The sequence below is a fragment of the Ictidomys tridecemlineatus genome, chromosome 2 (assembly GCF_052094955.1).
Source record: "Ictidomys tridecemlineatus isolate mIctTri1 chromosome 2, mIctTri1.hap1, whole genome shotgun sequence".
NCBI lineage: Eukaryota > Metazoa > Chordata > Mammalia > Rodentia > Sciuridae > Ictidomys > Ictidomys tridecemlineatus.
In genome coordinates, this window is record NC_135478.1 from 129,851,653 (window position 1) to 129,871,959 (window position 20,307).

The 20,307-nt window shown below is 45.2% G+C and overlaps 1 protein-coding gene across 8 annotated transcripts in view; it reads left to right on the top strand.

The window, feature by feature from the left end:
* Positions 1–20,307, top strand: part of Tns3 (tensin 3) — a 266,681-nt gene that overhangs the window by 90,249 nt on the left and 156,125 nt on the right. For 6 of the 8 annotated variants that reach the window (XM_078039777.1, XM_078039776.1, XM_078039770.1 and 3 more), the window contains exon 4: positions 1,036–1,074. The exons of the other annotated variants lie outside the window; for them this stretch is intronic. Coding sequence is in view for 2 of the 6 variants with exons in the window: in XM_078039770.1 (XP_077895896.1) it covers positions 1,036–1,074 (39 nt within the window). In the remaining 4 variants the exon portion in view is untranslated. The remainder of the gene's footprint in view (positions 1–1,035; positions 1,075–20,307) is intronic. 8 annotated transcript variants of the gene reach the window in all.

The following is a 20,307-nucleotide window of genomic DNA, read 5'->3' on the forward strand; positions in this document are numbered from 1 at the left end:
CTCCTGTTTTAGCCTTCTGAGATGCTGGGATTACAGGTGTGCGCCACCCTGTCCGGCTACGTATGTGTCTTTCTTCATAAGCTGTCTCTTCTTTGGAGGACTGTGGTAATGAAAGGAAATTCCTTTCTACCATCTCATGTGCTGACTGGAGTATCCACACTAACTTTGGCACATTTAGACTCTATTTTGAGTTCTACTTCTAGAATCGGCTCTAGAAGAGTCGGTCCATTTTATAGAGAAAGCATGCCCTTGTGTGGGTGTGAGGAGTGTGGGCAGCTTGCAGATCACTCTGCAGAGCCCTCCACCTTTCGGGGGGGTTAGCTTTCCATGATTCCCAGTGAGGAAGGGCTTGGATGGCTCAGAAATTTCTGTTCTGAGAGTCCACCAGTTCTTTGAAATTGAAGGTAAGGGCTGGGGTTGTGGCTCAGCAGTAGAGCGCTTGCCTAGCACATGCGAGGCCTTGGATTTGATCCTCAGCACCACATAAAAATAAATTTAAAAATAATTTCTAATTTCTAATATATATATATAATTTCTAATTTCTAATATATATATATATATATATATATATATAAATTTCAAGTGAAATTCTGTCTGTGTAAGTGATATGTATTTTTCTTGGAGGAAGACTCTGTAATTTTTCCTAAATTCTCAGAAAGGACCTGAACTTTCCCAAAGTTAGCAAAACACTGGATTCTGTTAAGTTCAGGCCCTCTGTGTCTTAAAATGCTACAATTTGGTGACTAGGAAAGCAGTTAGAGATAGTGTAAGCCTTTGGGCACCTCCTTTGGCCATTAGGCCAAGTATTTTCTTTCTTTCTTTCTTTCTTTTTTTTTTTTTAAAGAGAGAGAATTTTAATATTTTTTTTTTTTTTAGTTATCGGGGGACACAACATCTTTGTTAGTATGTGGTGTTGAGGATCGAACCTGGGCAGCGCATGCCAGGCGAGTGCCCTACCACTTGAGCCACATCCCTAGCCCCAGGCCAAGTATTTTCTGAAAATCCATTTGCTTATTTGTTTCTTCTCCCTTTAAGGTGGTGATTCCCTGCTGTGTGCAAGTTCACCTGGAACAGGTAAGTCTTTTGCATTGTGTTGAGGACATTTTGTCCTCAGGTAGACTGTCTCTTGAAACTGTGCCCCTTGGGGGAGTTTTTCTGCCCAGTTCTCTCTAGGGACATTTGACCTTCTTATTCTTCCCCTTTGTTTTCCTTAAGAGGAGAGAATCCATGTGCTTTTTTGTGGGAACTTCTCTTAAGATCAATAATAGGTATCTTCAGGGCTTGATTTCCCTGAGTCTGAGTTTCCTTGGCTCTCTTGGTGATAAAAATGGGGACAGTGACAGTAGCTGTCTCACAGGGTGTCTATGTGGAAACCGTGATGCAAGCATTTGTGAACATTCAGGTCTGACACCTGCCATGATTTTTATCAGGTAAACACAGAATAACACTTTCTCTTCGGCTTGTTGTTTGGTAAACATGAATTTCCATTTGTTCTTTAAATGAAACTCCTTAGAATTTCATATTTCCTTGGGTGTTTTCTTTGCCTCCACCCATTGGAGATGAAGGGGTTAAAACTTGTTTCCAGTGACTTATTAGCTTCTTGGACACCTGTGGGGCTCAGGAAGGTAGAACACAGACTACCTCTTATTACAAATCGGAAATGATTCTGGGGAGGCCAATGTAAGCAGCCTTTTGCTTCTGGGGAGAGTGTACTGCCCTGCCCTGCCCTGCCTCATCATGAGGGAAGGAGATACCTGCACTTGCCACCTCCTCCAGGTACCTGTAAGGTGTGCTACATTTATCTCCCAAACTGGATGGGCATCTTGTCCTTAGCCCCGATTTTGCCACATTCAGCATCCATTGGGTTCCTCTGGGTTTTTTGCCTGCCCTTCTGCCTTACTGTCTCTGTGTGCTGAGTTCAGAGGCCTCCAGACAGGAGGCTGGTTGGAAACTGTTCTCTGAGGGTTTGGCTGAAGGGTGGTGCCACAGCCTGGTGAATCAGAGCCTCTGAGTTCAGAGCCTGGCACCACCACTAAACCTGTCTTCTTCTTTACCTAGAGGGGTTAGGGTGCTCCCTAATCTAGCTGATGGCAAAGGGCAGGGAAAAGGGATTCCTGGTGGTCAGGCATGCCACGTGTTGTTATTGTGCTCCCTTTAATACTATCACATGCTGTGGGTCTCATTTTGCTTGTGGGGGAGCAAAATGTACGTTAAAGGTCAAAGGAAGATAAAAACAACACAGGTCTCCAGGAAATCTAAATACCTACAAACTATGCCAGACACCTCGGTGGAACATCAAGAGCTGAGGCCCTCAGGGATGGCACAGACTTCTGTCCAGTTTGCCCTGCTGGCCTCAGTGCTGCCCCGAGCTGACCAGCCACTTCCTCCCCTTCACTATTTTGTGGCGTTCATAGCCAGGGTCCTGGGTGTGTCTTTGTGTACTCTTGGCTTTGATAGGCTGCAATTTGTCTCTGTGATGGAGGGGGATGAGGGGCTGTGTGCCCCTCTGAGACCTTGCTGAAGCCCATTTTCCCCAGCGTCCTATGTGGTTGTGCCCTGTGCACAGAGACTTTCTTATCATCAGATTTATTGGTAAGTCATAGACACCTGTCCTGCTGGAATGCCACATCTGTGCACCAGGTCCAAAGGGTCTCTGCAAGGGTGTCCAACTTGGCTGCTGGGGGATTGTCACTGGGTTCCTCGGAGTCCCTAGTGTTTGGAGAGGATCCTCTCAATCTTCTGGACACAGCTTCGCACCACAATAGCATGTGATTTGTTTTCAATGAGTGTGGTCACTAAGACAGCTGGCTCTTTTTCCAGCCCAGCCTACTCCTCTTGCAGCTCTGTGTGTGATTGTGTGTGTATTAGGTATACATTGTTATATGTGTTTGAATATGAAGATGTGTGTTATTCATGTACTTGTGTTATACACATATGTACATATATATAAATGGGAATTATATAGGTACTTGTTACATGTATGTGAATGTGTGTATTAAATATGCATTTGTTTAGAAAAAGAGTAAATGTATGTGGTATACAGGTGATTAAAATATTTTAAATTTCTTAAAAAATGCATTTGTTGTGGGTATATAGATATGTATGAGGTTTTTGTGTAATATAGGTATATGATTGTGCAGATGTGTGTATCATGCATCTAATTATGTACATGAATGTGTAAATAGATGTACATTTGACATGTAGTTGTTATAGGTATAGGTGTGTATGTTTGTGTAATTGTCATTTATATATGAATGGGTATTACATATATGCACTTCTTATATGCCTGCATAGATATATGTGTACTGTGAATGTAATTGTTACATGTATATGAATGCAAAATGTGTATTTTATATGTGTTTTTTCCACATTTTTATTGGTGATGTGTTTGTAATAGGTATATAAATGTGTATTATGTAGTAATTGTTATACACATGATATATAGGCATGTGTATTATGCATGTAGTTGTATGCATGTGAGTGTGTGTATGGTACATGTCATTTCTGTATGTATGTGAATATATAAATTTGCATTTTGCATGAAGTTGTTATACTTGTCATTATTATGTATATGTGTGTATGTCTGTCATTGTCAAGTATCAAATATAAGTGTATTGTGTATGTACTTGTTATATGTGTATTCAGTGTTACATATGTGCTCATTATGCATATGATTTTTATGTGTATATAAATGTATGTACCATCATCATGATAGAGACAGGTTCTAAGAAGGGCTTTCATTATTAGGTGATTTTTGTCTAACATCATAAAATGTACCTAAATAAACCTGGGTGGTATAGCCTACTACACACCTAAGCTATATGGTGGAGCCTATTGTTCATTGTTTTTAATGCTTCCAACTTTTTTGGTTAAAAACTAAGACACAACACACACATTAGCCTGAGCCTGCTCAGGGTCAGAATCATCACAGTTCTTCCGTTGGAAGATCTTCTGAGGCAGGAACACTCCTGAAGCTGTCATCTCCTATGACAGCAATGCTGCCTTCTGGAATCCCTCCTGGAGGATCTTCCTGAGGCTATTTTACAGTTCATCTTTTTTTATAAGTAGGAGTACACTCTAAAATAGGATAAAAGATACAGTGTAGTAACCACATAAACCAGTAATATAATCATGTCTTATCATTATCAAATATTTTGTGCTATTAAATTGTATATTGCTCTACTTTTGTACAACTGGTAGCACAGTAGGTTTTTTACACCAGCATCACCCAAACATGTGGGCAGTGTGTTGCACCACTGCATTAGAACAGCTGCAGTGTCAGCAGGTGACAAGAATTTTCCAGCTCGGTTATCATCTTATAGGAGTATTGTTGTATTCAGATTGTCATTTTGTGCATGTGACGCTGTATGTGTGTGTATGTGTGTGTGTGTTTCCCTGAGAGGACCATGCTTGAGTCCAGTCTGTGCTCCTAGCTCTCTGTGACCTTTTCTAAACTGCTTTGACTAGCAGTTCTCTAAGTGTGGCCCCGGACCAGTAGCCTCAGCATTGCCTAGAACCTGTTAGAAATGCATATTCCCAGGCCAGCCAGTCCTGCTGAATCAGGAACCATGGACTGGAGCCCAGTGATCTGTGCTTAAACAAACCCTTGGGAAGGTCAGTGCAGCTCAACTGTGAGAATCACAGCTGTGAGCTGGAGCTAGTGCAGGGCCCTTATGTGGGTGTGCTGGTCAAGTGTGGCCTTGGCTGTGTACTGCCCCTCCTCAGCTGCCTCTATGCATGGCAGTCTGAGCTCAGAGACCCTTATCTTTTCCAGTGTGTAACTTTTCCCCGTAAGCAGGGTAGTGCTGTCTTCCTCATGCCTGTGGAGGGATAAATGGAAGAAGGGTGGATATGGCCCAGCTCTCATCCCTTCGGCCTCCTTGTGCTAGGTAAAGTGGTATAAATTGATCCTCCTCTGTCCAGTGGAACTTGTGGGGTGGGTTTGGACCTGTATATTTCTCAGCGCAGAAAGCATCCAATCCTTTTTTTTTTCTCTCATGCCCCTGCTAAGGCCAAGAACCTTCTGGCACAGGGGTTCCCAGTGCTTTGGACTGGCACAATGACAGACCTTCAGATAACACCCACATTCGGGCAGGCCTTGGGAATCCCCTGGACCATTTGGTCCTGACCAGACCAAACTGAGAGCAGTTTTTATTTTCTCTTTGTTAACCATTCATCAAGCACCTGCTGGGTGGTTAGGCTACCCCCTGGGGCTCAAAAATGTGAAGAAACTCTCCAAGGTCACCCAGGTGCTGAGAGGCCCTTGCAGGCCTGACCTTGGCTTCTTTGTCTGATTGTGTCTGTGCACTTTCTACCTTTCCAGAGAAGGGACACATTCATTACTACTGCTTCTAATTTTTTGATATGCCACATTTGTTAAATCAAGGATAAATTGTGGTAGGAAAAAAAAAAACAAAACCCCCGCACATATTGTTAGTAGAACTTGAGAGGAAATTAGTGGTTATTTAATACCACTATTTTAGGCTCAGGATTGGTGTTTTGGGGCAGGCTGCGTTGCACATGGATGAACATGACAGATGGAGGTTTTGGTGTGCCCTTTGAGCCTTGTCACATCGTCCTGGGTCTTGGTGCTGCTTGAGCTGATATATAAGGGGGTTCCTACAGGGTCTCTCTGGTTCTCTCCCTCCTCCTCTTATCTCACATGCTGTCGGGAATCATGGTGACTCCTGTCCTTGGACTTCATGACTCAGGCAGCCTTCCGGCTTTGGGAACAGATGGTCTGCTTGATTTTTGGATGCTCCATATGTAGCTGTGGCTGTCAGTGGTCAGCTCTGAGGCCACCCTTTGTTCCCTGGGGTGTGAATGTCCCTGCATTTGCTTATATCCTGCCCTAGACCCGGCTGCCCCACTCTGTCCCATACCAGTGGCACTTCCTCTACTTGGCTCCTTTGCCACCCGCCTCTGCTCTGCAGATGTAACCTGGGGGCCGGGAGCCCTCCCAGGAAGTTGCAGCATAGCTTCATCCCAGCACGTTTTAACATTGCAAGCTGCTGGGTCTGCCAGAATTCCTGTGGTAGCGCGGAGTTGGGGCATGATTGTTTTGAAACTCTCTGGCATAATTCACTGGTCTCAGCAGAGAGAAGGTGGTGATGGCCCATGCCAGCCAGACTTAATGATTGCCCGTGACAGCCCATGATCAACTGTAGGAGCATCTGTCACCTTGATGACGTTATGCCTGTGAGTGATCGTATTTGTCTGTGGGGCCTTTATGACCACCTGGTGGTGTTTCCGACACGAGGAGGGAAGAGACCTTTCCTATAGCCATCATGTATTGATGCAGCGGCTGTTTACCTGTGATGTCGGTTTTCCTATTACTTCTCCAAAGCTGAATCTTCTTCTGTTTATTGCTGTGGTTTATAATAATGGGACGTGAGGTTAGAGTAATGCATGTGCTAAAAAAAGGTCAGTCATTGCGGTTAAGACTAGAGGCTGGGGGCAATCTCCCTTTGTAAATGTTAACATAGCTGATGAAACATGCAGACAGGCTGAGAGTTTCCTGGGAGCCAATGTGAAAAGGAAGCCATAATTAGTGACAGGTATCTTATCTGAAAGGAGGGGGAAAAAGCAGAAACTGCAGAGAAAATATGTGGGAAATTATGGAGGGTGTTGACTAAGTTGATGGACGTGTCTTGAGCTAAGATACAGGGCAAATGTTCCTGCCTGTTCACAGGCACAGTGCAATGATTGTTGTAGAGACAGTTGTTTCAGACAAGCTGTTACAGTGTAACCATGTGTTGTAATAAGATCCTCAGTGATGGGAGAGGTGGTCCTGCTCTTTAGGACTGTGCTCCAGCTATTCTGGAGATCTCCATGTGCATGTACACTACTTGCTCACATGTACACGCAAGCACAGAGTGTACTAGTTCTTATGAATGAGCATGGAACTAAAGTCAAGTCTGGAACCATCCAAGCTGTGAATACCAGAGAGCTCCATGACCTTCATTTGATTCCTTTTGTTTTGTGGGCTCCATGTTCCCCTTCTGTAAAATGGGATTCCCACCACTTTCCTCTGGGATCTCTGTGAGATTAGAATGAAATGAAGAATTAAAATTCTCCGCACTGCTCAGGAAATACGTGATGAATAGGGAAAGCCTGACTTGCTGTTTCTTGGATTTGAGAGGACAATGAAGTCCTTTGAGTTCTGCAGGCCTGGCTGTTTGTTTTGTATTTTGATCTTGTACTCTTGCCATCTGATGGGACAGAACCAGTCTGATGAGCTGCAGGGGACGTCCTCTGCTTACTGAGGGTAAGGACATGAGGAAAGATACTCTTGATGCCTTGGATCTTGTGATCCCTTGATTGGAGACTGAGGACAAGGAGCTCAAGGCCTGGGGTTGGAACAATGGTATATGGCATATGTGTTTCTCTGCTTGGTAGGTGCTGTTTTGCAGAGTGGTTTCCTCCGACAGCTACCTAACTATTGTATAAACAGTGGTAACAGCTTTTTGTTGAAGTTCCAATGGCAGAATATTTTGCTTCTGTCCATCTTACCTTTACCTTCCCACATGTCACCCAAGGGAGCTGGTTCCTATCTGTGCAGCAAGGAATCCTGACACTCTTGAGGTGTAAGTATGGCTTTTGTTAGGAGACCATGGAGTCCATGTGTCTGACCTGGTTCCATGCCAGACTCCTAGGCTACCCCCAGAATCCAGGGAGTGGCCTTGGCACAGCCAGCCCTGAGGATGTCTGCACTGTTTACAGAGTGGCCGCCGTCCTTGAAGAAGGCCTGGTTCGTGTTCCAGCCTTCCGGTGGCCTTCCAGTGGCTATGTGTGGGAGGTGGGCAGGACAGTGCCAGCTGCAACAGCTCAAGAACAGGTGCAGAGAACCCCGTCCAGCTGCTGGCACACACATTGAGTGCTTTTGCTGGTTTCTCATGCTGGAGGAGAGGTCATATCAGAATAGCTTCTGAGTCATAACAGCTTTGGTTCCCTTTGTTTAATTAAAGTAAAGCCAATGGACTGTTTCCATCAAAGGTGACATCAGGAGTCAGGTTACATTGTCTAAGCCTGGAGTTTTCAAACTGGCTTTTGCCAACCATCCCCTGATACTGTTGTGTGTATGCATGTGTGTGTGTGTTTGTGTCTGTGTTGCATGTGTGTGCATGCAGTGTGTGTGTTATGTGTATGTACATGGGCATCTTGTTCAGTAAGGTTTGTTTAACTCTTAAAACCACCCAGAGCAAGCTGTCCTGAGTAATGAGATCAACACAAGGACAAATTGTGACTGTTTAGGAAATCTGTGACACCTTTCATTCTTGCCTCTTCCACTGGTGGCCCATGACAGAGTCTCACAAAGCATCTAAGTTATTTTCAGAAGGAATGCCTACCAAGTGGATAAATAGAAACTTCTGGTCAATGAAAAGAACTTACTTTAATGGTACCCTTTTTATCTCATTGCAAATTAAGCAGCAGCAAATTTCAAGCTTTTCATTTGTCAAATATGGGGTTGGATGCTTTGTGAATAGGTGCTGAGAGTCCAGTAACCCAGGACTGTCATTCAGGTAACCTTGAGTTCATGGGCTACATAGGCCTCTTCTGATGGTCTCTGTGTGTAGCAGTCTCTTAGATTTTTATCACAAAAGACTTCATGGAAGTCTCATGCATGAATTTCTGGTCTTCATGGCCTGTAAATCCAGGCAATGGATTGGGCAGTGATTATTTTCTACCTGTAGTACATTTCCACAACATTTCCAGTGGTAAACTTCAGAAACACAAAGCCACTGAGGCAAAATCACAGCTGTGCAGTTATCACTGCTTTTTGAAAATCACCTACATATGCCCACCTGTGTATCAGGGTTCACCACTGCTCATGTCAGATTCTGTATGTCTCATTAGGAGTCTTCATACAAACATATTGAAGTTGCATTGTATCAGGCCAAAAAACAGGCCTTGTTCTTTAACCTCCTTGATCTCCAGGAAGCCGAGAGGGAAGGCTCAGAGTTCCATTGGGTCAAAGTCCAGCCATTCCATTTTTGTAAGGATAGCCAGATTCCATATCTGTGCCTTTGGCAAAAGTCAAGTGAGTCCCAGAAATGTGAAAAGCAACAACAACAACAACCCCCCCCCCCACAGTGATTACACCTTGATACTCAGTTATTCCAGAGTGCTGTTGCAGATAGTCTGCACACACAGTACTGAGGTATTGAAAGGCACCACAGAAGATCCTTGTTCAAAGGGGACAAGAGGGAAGGGAGGATCCAGGGATACCAAGCAGGCTGGCATTGACAAGGGAAGCCAGATTAGATCTAGGAGGTGGTGACACACATGAGGTTGGGAGACTAGATAGTGGGCTGAGGGGAAGCCAGTCACTGTTCTAACTCGAAGTCCCTGGGGAGCACCCATCCTTGCTTGGGTGTGAGCCTCAGGCCCTCAGTCCTGGCTGTTGTGTCCTATGCAGGCTTGGGTCTCTGTCTCATCTCCCAGCCTCATCCCAGGGAAGGTGTGGGCGCTGGTGCCAGTTGGTTCTTTCTCCTAACAACAAGTGCAGGCTGACAGGATGGGCAGGATTCACTGTGGGAGAGGAATGGGGAGAAGAAGAATGAGGTGCATATGACCTGAGAGGTGGGCAGGGATCTCTGTTCCCAAGATCACTTGTAGCCATTGGTTTGGACACCACCAGCCCCTTGAGGATGGCCCAGAAGAGGCCCCACTCCTGGGACTGGTCTGATGTAGACACATCATCAGTTTATTTCCCAATTCCCTATTTCCTATCTCCCACTCGGGTCCCAGAGTCCTTTGACTGGGGTCTGAGTCAACATTAAGGTATTGCATGGAGAGCTTGAGGGATGGGAGTTTAAAACCATAATCTTGAACAGTTTTCAGATTCTTATCTTCTTAATTCTGCATGTCACCCCCTTGAAGGTTTTTCTTCTTTATTTCATGGCACATGTGACTCACCTGATGGATGATGCAAAGTGTTCATTGGTGAAGAGGGGCAAGCCCATAGGTGCATTTTTCAGTTAAACTCATACCTGGTTTTTCAGGTAAAGAAACTATGTGCAGCAAAAGGCAGGTTTGGAAACAAATAGCCAGAGCCTCTCCTTCTTGGCCCCAGAGGACACATCTTTCGTGATGTGGGAGGTACAGCCATGTTGCCCTGAAACTCAACCCATTCCATTATTTCAGGAGAACCAGATTCCACATCTATGGCTTTGCCAAAAGTCAAGTGACACCCAGAAATTTAAAACAACAATAGCAGCAATAGCAGCAGCAGCAGCAGCAGCAACAACAACAACAACACAGTAAAACCTCAGAATATGGCCTTATTTGCAATAATTATGGAGGTGAGGTCATTCTGAAAAAGGATGGGCCAAAAGCCAATGATTCGTGTCCTTATAAAAAGAGGAGAGGACGCACGGAGATGCATGGGGACAAGGCCATATGATGAGGGAGGCAGAGGTCAGAGCTGTGTATCTCTAAGCCAGAGAACTCCAAGGATTGCAACAGCCATGAGAGGGTGGAAAAGGTAGGAAGGATTCTCCCTGCAGCCCTCAGAGGGAGCACGGCCCCGCCCACACCTTGATTTCAGATTTCCAGGCCTCAGATCCGTGAGAGAATAAATGCCTGTCGTTTGAAGCTGCCCAGTGTGTGGTACTTGTTTACAGCATCCCTAGGAAGTTTGCAGGGTTGATAGCTCCCTTCACTTCTGTCTTGCTGTTTCATCGTTCCTCATTCATTTCTAGAACTTCTTCTTGGCCCATGGAGTAAAGAAGAAGCTGCTCCAACTGCAGGGCAGTGAGGCGGCCTGAATAGGAACCAGCAATGGCCACTACGGAATCAGAGAAAGGTCTGGGTGGCCCTTCTGTGAACTGTCCCAGTTATTTGCATGGAACACATCTTCAGAACTAGCAGAGAAAATAGCAAAGGATGTCTGTAGAAATGGTTTGAAAGAGGAGCCTTTGGTTATTAGGCAGGGCTATGAAGTCCATGGCCCCAGGACTTTTGCAGGAAAACAGAGCCTTCCTAGCCTGAGGGTCCCAGGGTCTAAGTCAGCCGAGCCCAAGGATGGAAAGGGAAGCTTGTTCCTTCCAGGACTCCATGAATGAGCTGGACCCAGGACAACCTGCTGTTCAGAGCCAGGCCCATTTTCACAGACAGTTCCAGGAAGGTGCCCAGACCTTTCCCCACCAACCCCTGTTTTCAGCTATTCCCTGAAGCATCTCACCACCCCCAGGCCATCTTGGCCCAGCAGGCCCAGATCTTTGGGAATGTCCATGGCTCTCCATCCCCGCCCCTTTTAACCACAGGCTAAACTTTGATCTATACTTTTCTTTGATTTCACCATCCCTTCCCACACCTAAAACAACATCCCGTCTTTGGCTGTTTCCAACTTGGAGGGTGGGAGCTGCCTGGATTTCTGGGAAAGGCAGGCCGGTGAGGTTTCCCATAAGCCTGCGCCTTTCCTTCAGAAGCCTGTCATCCATGGCCTGCTGGAGGCCTTTAGGTCTCAGTTCATTGACACGCCAAGAAACCAGGGGAAACCCTCAACAAATTAAAGAAAGCACACTCAACAGTGCTGAGCCTCCCACACGTGGGTGGTGGGCCCGCTGCCTTTGTAGCTGGTATTTGAAAGCCTGAGGGGTAGGATCCTGCCCTGAAGCTATTGTCCCACCTCTGCAGGTGGGGGAATTGTGAGACATCTACAGCAGCCTGTGTGTTAACCCTGGGGTGGTGTCGGCTTACATTCAAGGAGCACAAAGCCTTAGCTAATGATTAAAAACCTGTCCGGGGCCTGCAGGCCCCGTCACACCTGCGGTGACTTGTCTGTGCCACCAGGTGTGTGGTGCTCACTTGGTGCTGGATTCCCACTGCCCTGGTTACTAAGTATGCCTGTGAGTTTAGGGTTGGAGCCCTTCTTTGCTCCCTGAGACTCTAATTCTACAGTGAGAGTTGGTGCTGCCAGCCCTTGACCCTCAGGCCCACATTTGCCTACTCCCTTTGTGTGACTGGAGGTCAGTTCAAAGTCACTTCTACTTAAATATTAATGACCTTCTGCAGATCACTGCAGGTAGCCTTTCTCTGATCACTGCAGGTAGCCTTTTTCTGAGGGACCCACCAACTGGGTGAATGCACTGGGACAACCTGATGAGTGTTTTTTTTTTTTTTTGCACAGATTGTAGCAATCACACATTTTAATTTGGAAGGGGCTCTTGAAAGCAGTGGTCCCTTGTGATCTATGGGGAGATAGCAAGCAACTACTGAAGGGAAAAATCAAATGCTTTTTAATTTTTATTATTATCCGTTTTAAGGTGCTGAAGCTATTGTTTGGAGAGAAGGTAGCATGTGACAGTATAGCATTACAAACCCTGGGTAGGGGGAGGCATTTATTGGCACAGCACTTAAATTACTCTACTCAGCAAGTAGATTATGCATCACACATGTTGCGCCTACCGCCAAGTCCCCATCCATTCCTAGGAGAGGGGGGCTGGTTAGTGTGGGAACTCCTGCCCAGGTTCCTCTCTGCCTATGTGGGCCTTATTCTCTAGCCTCTTATCTTCACATGTGGGTGTGGGTGACTGATCCATGGTCTCCTATATTCAAAAAAGCCTCTGTTAAGAGAAGCAAGTGCCTGTGGAAGCTTCCTGGAGTTGCTGGGAGTACCTTTGAGCTGTCTAGGAGGTCACTCCTTCTGTGTTGGCATTGCCACCGCTATCCTGAGTTGGGTGTTTCCCTGCCAGCCACAGGGCACCTCCATGCTGGAAGTCAGGAGCTGTGGGCTCTCTGTCTTCACGGCCAGCCGCTGTCACAGTGGAATTCTCCTAGTGCACTTGTGGCAGATTTGTTTAGAATATGTACTTCCCCTGCAGTATTAGGTAACACTTTTTGTAAAAAAAGAAAAGAGGTTTCATTTACTGGAAATCATGCCATGTTTGGTGGCTCAATTACACAGAGGGAATAAGGAGTTTCATGTTTAACTACATGGGTACTTTCCAGTTTACTGAAGAGTTTTCTCCACTTGGTTAACACTGTTTATCAACGTGGTGACCATGACACTCCTCATCCTGGTTTTCCCCTGGGCCTTGGGCATGAGGGGCAGCTGTGGCCTGTCATTCCAGAATGAACTGGGCCTGGAGAGCAGGTTTATGGTAGCAGGATCAGCTTCCGATAGACAGGGAGGGCCTGGGTTCTGGTCCTATCTACTGTTAGCTTTGTGATTCTGGACTGGGGTGAAATTTTGATCTATATAGCAAGCACGCTTGCAAAAGTACTATGTAAAATAATAACAACATTCCTGAGCTACTTTGGGGAGATGCTGGGGAAACAACTCATTCTAAAAGCTGGTGAATAAAGAGAAAGAGCCAAGCATTTGTGTCCCCATCCCCACAGTTTTTGTAGTGCTAGACAAGTGCCCTGTCATGCTAGCAAGTGCCCTTCTGTGAGGCGACATCCCGGCTAACCTTTCTTTCTTTCACAAACTATACCTCAGTGTTTCCAAATGAAGGAAGAGGGAAAGTTTTACTGAAAGAGGAATTCTCTCTCTCTCTCTCTCTCTCTCTCTCTCTATATATATATATATATATATATATATGTATATATATATATATATATATATGTATATATATATATATATATATATATATATGTATATATATATATATAGAAAAAGTGATAGAGTTAAAATATTGACCTTTTCAAAACCCTCATAACTGAGCCACTGGGGTCTCAGCCCTCATCCTGAGTATATTCCACTGTCACAGTAGGGAGAGCATATGCCTCCTCCAGGGAAGAGCATGATGCCCGCTGTCCAAACCTTGCCCCAAATCAATCCAGAATCAGAGCAAACCTCAGAGCCATATGCAACTGACAAGAAATCAGGGGCCAGAGCAGTCTGTGATATTAAAATACCAGAGGGGTCAGCAGAATCCAGAGCAGGGGAAATTCTAATGAGAATAAATGAGCCTGCTGTTTTACGAATGAATTTGTAAAAAGAGGAGGAAGAATCTATGTTGTAAAGGAACTGAAGACACAAATTAAATAAACATTGTAAGGCTTCATTTGGATTCATTTTTTTTTAAAGGCAGTGAAAGTAAAACCAAAATATATGATGGAGAAATTTGGACCCTGAAAAATCTTTCATGATATTAAGGAATTATTGTCACAATACAGGTACTTTTTAGGGTCTTTCTCTATATACTTATCTCTATATATCTTGCCTATGTATAATGAGATATTTGTGAATTAAGTGATGTGATGTGTGGTATTAGCTTTAAGATGTACCAGGGAGATTGACAGTGTGGTTCATTGGGGTAGAGTTGGTCCCTGTGGGCTCCTGGTCCTGGTGTCTGCTTTCCAAGGCTACAGGATGAAAATGATGTGCACAGGCCCAGAGTTTTAGGTGGACTGGTGACCAGCCTGCAGGGTCCCAGGGAACACTTGCTCTGTTATTCCATAATGCACACCAGTGCTTCCTGAACACTGCCTTTTCCCTCTCTTGCACAATTCTCTTTCATTTCCTGACAGCTCAACACTTAAGCCAGTGTACCATTTGACTGTTGACCTCTGAAAATACACACATCTCAGTAGCACTGTTAACAATATATCTTTGTGATGAAGTCTGGCTCTGAAAACCTGCTGGGAAATCCTACTATGGGATTCAAATTTTTCTATTTTCTAAAGTGGCAACATTTACCTCATAGAGCCTTTAAAAAAATCATTCTGAATAAAGGGTTGTTTCACAGGAGCCAGGTTAAGTCTTAACTGTTTTCCTTGGGAAAATTCTACACCTCCTTGAACAGAGGGATTCACCTTGAGATGACTTTCTCATGGAAAGGAATGAGGCCAAGGCATAGTTATTCAGGGAGAGCTGATTTTGACTGTACAGAATGAAGAATTTTGGAAAATTAAGACATTTTAAAAATGGACATTGGTGTTATTCAAATAGAAGCTGGCAGTGTTGCCGTAATGGTCATACTGAGGATGATGATGGCCAGGGATGCTATAAGGGAGAAAGAGTCAGAGTCATGTGGTAACAGGGTCCTTAGTACAAACCACAGCAAGGCACAGACCTTTTTGAGTCAGTGGATCTTAGATGTAGTCCAGTCCCTGCAGCATCAGCAGAAAACCTGGGAACTCACAGATTCTCTGTTTTCACTCCTGACTTTAATGAGCACTAAACCAACAGGAAACAGAGTTTGGACTTTAGTGTATTGTATGACAGAATGAATGGGGTGGTTAGCTTGCTAGTGATTGATGGGAGGCCTAGAAAGGCCACTGGGGTGTGACCTCAATTATTTGGTAACATGGAGGGCAATTTAGAGTTTTATTCCATTTACTAAGCCAAAAAGTCTTGGGTAGAGATGTGGCTTTCATGAATTCTGCAGCCTGGACTCACCTCCTACTTCCCCATTTTCTATGTCTGCCTTTAAAGGTGTCTTATGTTTAATTCTACACTCACAGTCTTGCATTTACCCCCTCCCTCTTAGGGTCTGCTTTCCACATGTGAAAGATGTACTTTTCCATGTTCAATCCCCCCCACCTGCCTGCTCTTGTGTTACCAGGGGGCTATGCACATAGTAGGTGCTAGGAAATAGTAATTGAAGTTAGCGTTCTACAAATCAGTTTCTCATAGAGGCATCTGTAGATTCTCTGACACCTGAGTTTTTACATAAAACTGGGTGTTACGCCTCTAGATCAGAGTAGATCCCCATCCAAGTGACTGGAATTTACTAGAAGAGTTCAAAGCAGCTGGATGTCCTGTTTTCAGTGCTATTTCTCTTCCCTCTTCAATATTTCATCATTTTTTTTTTTCTAATTACATCAGTCAGTTTCACTTGCAAGGTTGCTTTTTGCCGGGCTTTTTTTTTTTTTTTTTTAATGTACATTCCAAAAGGAGAAGGTGACCTTTGAGGTGAGGTTAGGGGACATTTCTCCCCCTCCTTGCTCAGGTTCAGCTACACGTAAGTAGTCTTAGCCCTGCTTCCTGCAAGAAGAGAGTAGGGCAAGGGAATGGACAGGGATGGTGGTGGTGTGTCCAAGCCCCCTCTGGTCATCAAGGGAGGCTGGAGATGCTTCTTGTTGTTTAATTGCTCTCCAAATGATCACCACACATCTCAGACCTTAAAGATGGCGTCAGAGTGAGGAAACCATAACAGTACCATGAGGAGGTGACTTAAACAACTGACATTTGTTTCTTCTGGACATCCAAGATCAAGGTGTGGATGGGGTTGGTGTCTTTCGAGGCCATCTCTCCTTTGCTTGTAGATGGCTTGTTCCCCGCCTTGTCTTCACGCAGTCATCCTTCTGCGTGTGTCTGGGTTCTAATTTCACCTTTATATTGACAACTGTTGTATTAGATTAGGGTTCACCCCAACTACCCCATTTAAACACTAATCACCTTGTTCAAGAACCCCATCTCCAAATACAGTCTCAGTCTGAGATTCTGGAGATGAGGGCTTCAAGCTTTGGAGGTCTAAAGAATGCATTTCAGCTCTTAACAGGCGGTGGCAAGTGGTCATGGCCTCCAGGTATGTGTGCTGCCAGTCTATGATTCGGAGAATAATAAGTTATAATCTTGGAATTGTGGTCTTGATCATGGGAAATACCAACTAATGGAATAGATGGTTAGTTTCCCCCACTGACCTATCCCTCTCTCATTAATCCATTCATGTTATAAATATTTGCCTCTGGTGCCTTGTCCGCTATGTTCTGGGGACACAGAGGCGCAGAGTGGTCTCTGTTGATGGAAAGTGCACTTTAGTGCATCCTAGTGGCGGAGTCCACCTTGCTTCTGAGCACTGACCCAGGGAGAGGATGGGAATGTCATGTGCAGCTGCCTTCTCCTTGCCGCCTCATTTTTTGGGATGTTGATTTCATAATCTCCCAGACACTTTCATGTCCCTTTAACTTTGGCCAGACAGTTTCTTTTGGGGAAAGGGTGTCAAATATGCTCACATAGAAAAGGGGGTCATGAGCCCTCCACCTTTTGGATATTTCCTATGCCTCGAGGTGATGTATCTGGTTATGGAAGTCACAAGACTTTCTGCAGGAGCTCCTGGTGATGTGAGCCCAAAGCAAATTGCACCTCCAAGTGTTTCCCTGGGACAACCACAAAGATATTGGAAAAATTTAAAATACTCCTCATAGCAACATTCATAAAAGTGAGAAATTGGAGACAAGGTAAGGTTTAGAAATGGGGGAGGGTGTTTTTTTCCCCAGTTGGTTAATTGGACACCATGTGCTGTTAAAAATTACATTGTAGAAGGGCTGGGATTATGGCTCAGTGGTAGAGTGCTTACTTTGCACATGTGAGGCACTGGGTTCTAGCCTCAGCACCACATATAAATAAATAAAGGTATTGTGTCCATCTACAACTAAAAAAAAAATTTAAAAAATTACATTGTAGAAGAAAATAAAATGATATGAACATGAAATAAAGTAAGGGGATCCATCCTGCGTGTCTAATGTGGATTATGTTGGGTTGTGAGAGAGGGTATCAGACTGGATTCATCTGAGTCTTTTGTAGGTGTCTATTTTCTGAATGTGATGGTGCCTACCTGTAATTCCAGCAATTCTGGAGCCTGAGGCAGAAAGATCACAAGTTCAAGGCCAGCCTCAGCAACATAGAGAGACCCTGTTTAAAAAAAAAAAAAAGAAAAAAAGACTGGGGATGTAGCTGAGCACCCCTAGGTTCAATACTCTCCAGTACCAAAAAATAACTAAATAAAAATGTTCTGAACATTTTCATGACTTATCAAAAGAAAGTAAAAAGGGAGCATTTATTTTTAAAAAGCTCCTATAGTTTCTTAAAGATGGACCACCCAGTACCAGATGGGATCCTAGACTGCAGCTGTGGCAGGTGGGGGGAATTACACAGGGTTCCTGACTCTCAAGCAGTGAGCGGGCACCCATGGGAAGGGACAGTTAGGCTGCGTGTTCCCCCTGCAGAAGGCTGTGTCTGTGGTTGTCTCCTGCTCACCTGCAGACAACTCCATTTGCCCCCCACTCCTTCCATTACTCCCCACAGTGCAGGCTGATTTTTTTCTTACTGTTCTCAGATCCAGTTTGTACCCAGCAGCTGGCTTCTCTGAACGTAGAAAAAGGGGTGGGGGGAAAATGTCGTCCATTTCAAGAGGTTCCAGTGTTCTAAGCCTGGGCCTCCCACCCCTCATTCACACCCACACTGAAGCCCCTGAGTGGAGGACACGGTTGTCATTGTTTCAAACCACCCTGTTTTAAACATGTTTGATACTTAGATGGTGAAGTTGCCCTTTGGCAGCACTGAAGGTGACCTTCTGTTCACAGGTATGGGCACAGTGGGGAGGGACAGCTGGCCTTGGGCCCAGGGACCTATCCTGGATGGATGAGGTTTCTGCTAACTAGATGACCTTGACCTGAATGTTTCAGTAAGGAATTGAGTAAAATTATCCTTGTGATTTTTGTTTAAGTCTCTATGTTGCATACGGGGTATGCCGAAACTATTTTGCTGTGTTTAGGTATGCATGGTACTCCAAGACCTCTCTCCTTTACCTTTTCTGGGTCACTCCTCTGAGTCGGATTATTCTAGGCTGGTCTAAGTAAAGGCTGTGCTGTCTGCAGCAGTGGAATTCATTCACTTTTGGTTCCAAAGTAAAGGATCAACTTTACCCTTCTTGGGACGGGGGAAGGTGTGGGCCTGGCCTGAGATGTGTAATGGTCTCAGTATTCCCTGGGCAGCCCCCTTGTCTGGTTGGGGGGGGGCATTCAGGGGTTCATTAGACCTCCCAAGGTCCTATGACTGCTGCGCTTAGGGACAGGCCAGCTGCAGCTGGGGTCAACCTTTCTGGCCAGGTTTGCTGACATCTGTGGGTCTCCAACCTTCTTGGTGGCTTCACAGCTCCCCTTGCGTCATGCAGATAAGATCCTGTGTTTGCCTACCCTGGATGGGGGGAGGGGCAGTTCCCCTGAGGCGTGCCTGTGCTGTGCCTGTAGGATTGGCCTCCAGGCTCTTTGCAGGGCCTCTACCAGGATGAGAGGACACTTGAGGGTGGGCTTAGCACAGGCTGCTGACCCCCTCCCACAGTGGAGAGCGTTCAGACCTCCGCCCCATTGCAAGTGTTCTCTGCCTTCTAAAGAAAGTGGTTCTTCTGCCCTGCTGTATTTTTCAGTGTGGGTGACTAACCTCCTGGCTGGTTACCCCTGGCTGGTCACCACCTGCAGTGGGGGATTCTCCTTTGGGCTCTTTCTTTTCTAATTGACACATAATAATTTTACTGTATTTAGGGGATTCAGCATGGATGTTTCCATACATGTATATCATGTATAAAGATGAAATCAGGGTAATTAGCACATCTATCACCTCATACATTATCATTGTAAAAACATTCAAAGTTCTATAATCCAGTTATTTTGAAAGATACATCATTAATGACTATAATCACCTTATTGTGCTATGGAATGCTGAAACTTATTCCTCCTATCCTATTATAATTCAGTACCAGGTTCTTGATGGTGTTTATGAGAGTTCCAGGTCTCCAAGACCTGTGTGTTCTCTCGCAACATGAAGTCCTCAGGGCCACATGGCCACCCTGGCTGCCACCCTGTGGAATACAGGAGCTTCCACATCATTGTGCCTCATTTATAAAATGCAGGAGTTAGACTAAAGATGACCACCTTATTCCATGAGCTGGGCTGGTGACAGTGGGTGGGGCTGGTGACAACTGTGGAGCCTAGGTCTTGGTACTTGGCTGGCAGCATCTCATCTCTGCTGGGTTCCTGTGAAGGCAACAGAATCAGCGCATTTCAAAGAAGTGAAAACTGATGCTTGGAAGAATAGAAAGTCTTCTTGATGTCCCCCAGTTGATGAGTGTGGATAGTCATTTAAATCGGGACAGATGGTCCTATTTAGGCTCCCAACCCCCACTGCCCTCTGTGCTTCCTGCCTCAAGGTGGGCAGATGGGGCACTCCATTAGTCCTTGTCTTGGGGTGGGGTCCCTTTGCATCTGGCCTAGAAGGAGACCACATGTGACTTCCTATGGAGCAGGCACTGACTGTGGTGCCCAGTTAGGGGGCACAGGGAACTGAATGGTGCCCTTCCCATCTCTCTTCCCTTTGTCCTCTTTCTATGTCATGAAATGATTAAGAAAAATAAAAGAACACAGGTGCATATAAGGCATGGTTATAAAATGAACACACACGAATCTCCCTGTCAGTTTCAGGGACAAGACTGACCATGTCATGATCAAGTCCGGTTTAAGCAGCTGCAATGGGCACTTCTGACAGCCGAGGACAGAGACAGGCTGGTGTTCTGGGCTGGCTGCCACCAGTTTGCTGCCCTTCCTCTCAGCCCTCTCAGAGTGCTAAGTGATAGA